The following is a 4,474-nucleotide window of genomic DNA, read 5'->3' as shown; positions in this document are numbered from 1 at the left end:
TAGCCTTACCTTATTAATTATTAAATTGGAGCTGAAAGAGATGAAGTAACCTGCTAGAGTCAATTTAATTGGTTTAGTTTTCTCATCTAAAAAATTGTTAATAATGCTTCATGCACAAGAATGTCATGAGTATGAATTAGAGGGTGAGAGTGTGAGAGAAACATGGTAATTACAAAACAGCCCTTGTCACATCAGATCTGTCCTCCATAAAATACATTTAGCCTAGAAAAATGTCATGAGATTTCAGTAAAAGTATCTACAATGCGTGCTAATGAAGACCCACTGCTAGCTAGAAACCCAGTTGTGACACACTTTTTCATTCTGATGTGTTGTGAGGGCTCTGTCTGCAATGTTTCTTGGTGGACGGTTATTTCAGTGCTCATCAGAGTTGTTGAAAAGGCCCTTCGGGAGTGTTTATGCTAAAGTTTCTTCATTAACTAGGAAGATGAAAACTGGCCACTGGGCACTAAACATACTTTAACAAATCACTCAAGAAGACCAGGCCACTTCTCCAATTTTGTTCTCCCACACTTGAGTGTTTCGAAATGATGACTTAGAGGGAAATATCTATTGCCCACATCAAAACTAAGGACTCCCTTTTCACGAAGATGGAGCCCAAAGTGAAGAAGGAAGCCCCTGCGCCTCCCAAAGCCGAAGCCAAGGCAAAGGCTTTGAAGGCGAAGAAAGCAGTGCTAAAAGGTGTCCACAGCCACAAAAAGAAGAAGATCCACACATCACCCACCTTCAGGAGGCCTAAGACACTGCGGCTCCGAAGGCAACCTAAATATCCTCGGAAGAGCACCCCCAGGAGAAACAAGCTTGATCACTATGCCATCATCAAGTTCCCCCTGACTACTGAGTCAGCCATGAAGAAGATAGAAGACAACAATACACTTGTGTTCATTGTGGATGTCAAGGCCAACAAGCACCAGATCAAACAGGCTGTGAAGAAGCTCTATGATATTGATGCGGCCAAGGTCAATACCCTGATCAGGCCTGATGGGGAGAAGAAGGCATCTGTTCGACTGGCTCCGGACTATGATGCTTTGGATGTTGCCAAAACAATTGGGATCATCTAAACTGAGTCCAGCTGGCTAATTCTAAATATAAAAATTTCATACTAAAAAAAAACCTAAGGACTTGCTGGTGCAAGTCACCCAGCAGAGCCTCAGAAAGGAATGTAAAAAGCCCTATCATTTCTCCACAGTCTTAGCATCAGGAGATCATTGCACATGCTCCTGAGGTGCCTCCAGCCATCCTGCCTGGACAGCTCATCACATAGTAAATCTATGATCTTCCTTCCAAACCAGTGCCTTCTCCTGCATTTTCCGTCACAGCTAGCACCAGTACTTATGTAATCATCCAAGCTAGAATCCCAATTGATTTTCAATAAGTAAGTGATTTTCAATCCCCCCTTCTGCCTCACTTGCCTTACTGGGCAGAAGTAAATATGTATATTTCATTTTCTGTTCCCCAAGTGCATTGAACTGCACTAAGTCCATAGTAAGGATACCTTTAGTTAAATGATTATTATCTCTCCCTCTAATTAGAATAGGAAACACCTAATTGATCTTCATGCCTTTAGCTTGGTGCTTAAGTCCAACCTCCACAAATCAATTTGGTGATCTTCCTGAAGCACAGGTGGCCCTGTCACTCCTCTGCTAGGGCTTGTGGTGCCCACAGCAGACTACCTGGGTCATTGTCATTGCACAGTAAGAATTTTCTCAGTAGAGCATTGAACTGGTAGATGTACATGGGCCGCACTTCAGCCATGCTGACTTCACAGCTCCATTTAGTGACGAAAGTCTTTGTCTACTCCCGCACTTAGGAGAAAACTCAGGGATGGAGGTCTAGATACGACCATCATCCTATTATAGCTGGATGCTAGTGAGTGTGATTGATGATGCTAATAGTGCTTCAATAAAAATGGATATATCCATCACCTTTATTGGATATATCACTTTTTCCAATAAGGTAGTGATGGAAGGTAGTCCCAGGAAGATTTAGCGAACAGGCTAAGGTATTTTGGCAAGGAATTGGAAGAGTCTTCATGTGATCTCCTAGCTGAAGATATTTTTTCAGTAAATTGCATGGCCCTTTTTGTATGAAAGCTCATGATGTTCACTTTGTTGACTTTTGCCCCAGCTGGCCACCCTTGGAGACCCTACTATGTGCCTGGAATAGTGCTAGAATGTGCACTTCAAAGACAAGCCTGGCCCTGCTCTTCCAGGATTAATGTAAAGACAGAATATACATAACTAAATATATAACGATGTGCCAAATGCCATTATAGAGGTGCACACAGGAGAGCCCAGAAAGATACTGGTGGTGATAAAGAAAGAGAGCAGCCGAGAGGAAGGCAAAGCATTGTCTCCCCACCAATAAATTAATAGTCCACCATCTCGTTCTCCTTCCGTATTCATCACTCATACAGCAAATGTGGTCTGAGCAAGCACATGGACCTGGTTGCTGTCCTCGGTGCTGACAGAGCAGCAGTAACTAGATAGTATTTCTGGTGTGGTGGAGCTTAGATTCTAGTGGGATGGGAAAAAATACAAAATAAATAAATAAATAAATAAATGTAAGATGATGACAAGTGATAGAAGGAAAAGTAAAGCATGTAATTCAGACAAGAAAGTAGGGAGAAGCAGCTGTAATCCGTGAGTGCACAGGGATATCTGGAGGGCCGTCCGTTCACCTCCCACAGAGGTGGTGGCAGTGTCAGAAGACTGCAGAGCATGTGGGAGGGCATTCTCGGCAGGGGAGCCACAGGCACCACAATGTGAGGCAGGACTCTGACTTCGAAGGCATAGTGAGGGGACAATTATAGCTGGTACAATGTGCGAACAGGCGAGAGGGGTCGTATGTACGGCTGGAGAGCTACCATGAGGCCCTCCAGTACAGAGTATTGTAGGTTACTGTAAAGGCCTTAGCTCTAATTTAAATAAAATAAGGTGGGATAAGTTTGGTAGATTTTAAGCTATCAAATGGCATGCTTAAATTTGTTTTTTTTTATTAAAATTTATTTTTTAGAGAGGTTTGAAGTTCATAGCAACATTAAGAGAAATGCAAAAAGATTTTCCATGTAGCCTCTGTTCTCCCCCTTCCCGCCTTGGCATAGTGTCCTCCATTATCAACAGCTCCCACCAGAGTGGAACATTTGTTATAACTGGTACATCTACATGACACATCATAATTACTCAAGGTCAGTGGCCTACATTGTGGTTCACTCTTGGTATGGACATTCTGTGCGTTCTAACAAATGTATAATAATTTTGGTATCATACCCACTGCCCTAAAAATCCTCTGTGCTTCGATTATTTATCTTTCTTTACACCCCTAAATCCTAGTAACCACTTATTTTTTACTGTCTCCATAGTTTTGCCTTTTTCAGAATGTTAAATAGTTGGAATTAGACAGTATGTAGACTTTACAGATTGGCCTCTTTCATTTAGGAATATGCATTTAACTTTCTGTCATGTCTTTTTTATGGTTTGACAGCTCATTTTTTCAATGCACTGAATATCTCATTGTCAAAATATACCCCGGCTTATTTATCCACTCAGCTACAGGACATGCTAGTTTAGGTCTATGACTTGTCTCATTATTTTTGCAATTTCTTTTACACACAAAGCAGAATATTTAATTCTAACAAAATCCAGCTTTATTGCTTGTTTCATGTATTATGCTTTTGGTGTTATATCTAAAAAGACTTTGCCGTACCCGAGGTCATGTAGGTTTTGCCTTGCGTTATTTTCCAGGGGGTTCATAGTTTTAGAGTTTACATTTATGTCTGAGATTCATTTTTGAGTTAATTTTTTTAAAGGTGAAAGGTCTGTGTTTGGATTTATTTATTTGTTATTTATTATTTCATGTGGAGGTTCAGTTGTTTCAGCACCTTTGGTTGAGAAGACTGTCTTTGTGCTTCACTGTGTTGTCTTTTGTCACGTATCAGTTGACGGTATTTATGAGGGTTTATTCCTAGGCTCTATATTCTTCCATTTAACTATCTGCTCTTTTATCGGTGCCACACTGCCTTGTTTACTTGCTTTATATAAGTCTTGAAGTCAGCTGGTGTCAACTCTTCGATGTCACTCTTCTTCTTCAATGTTGGGTTGGATATTCTGTGTTGATTTATTGTTTTTGCCTCTCCCTATATGATTGAAAATCAGTTTGTCAATAGCTCCAAAATAGCTTGCTGGCATTTTGATTGAGATTGCATTGGATCTATAAATCAAGTTATGAGGAACTGACATGCTGACAATATTGAGTATTCCTATCCATGAAAATGGAATAATTGTCTATTTTAAAGTTTTTCTTTGATTTTGTTTATCAGAGTTTTACAGTTTCTTTCAAATAGATCTTGTACATATTTTGTTAGATTTGTACCTAAATATTTTGGTGCATGGTAATGTAAATGACTTTGTCCTTTGATTTTCCATTTCCATTTGTCCATTGATGGTCTATAAGAAAA

General features: G+C 40.2%; 1 protein-coding gene across 1 annotated transcript; it reads left to right on the top strand.

Moving 5' to 3' along the window:
• The first annotated feature begins 608 nt into the window (after positions 1 to 608).
• Positions 609 to 1,079, top strand: LOC119034955 (60S ribosomal protein L23a-like). The gene has a single exon (XM_037126167.2). It carries the CDS (start codon positions 609 to 611, stop codon positions 1,077 to 1,079), a length of 471 nt encoding a protein of 156 aa, XP_036982062.2.
• The last annotated feature ends 3,395 nt before the right edge of the window (positions 1,080 to 4,474 follow it).

Source organism: Artibeus jamaicensis, unplaced genomic scaffold, assembly GCF_021234435.1.
Source record: "Artibeus jamaicensis isolate MK-2021 breed Jamaican fruit bat unplaced genomic scaffold, CSHL_Jam_final contig_497, whole genome shotgun sequence".
Taxonomy (NCBI): domain Eukaryota; kingdom Metazoa; phylum Chordata; class Mammalia; order Chiroptera; family Phyllostomidae; genus Artibeus; species Artibeus jamaicensis.
This window is presented reverse-complemented; position numbering and strand designations above follow the sequence as displayed.

Bases quoted from the DNA above. Each gene is read 5' to 3' on its own strand.
- LOC119034955 (XM_037126167.2), top strand. From the start codon at position 609: ATGGAGCCCAAAGTGAAGAAGGAAGCCCCTGCGCCTCCCAAAGCCGAA.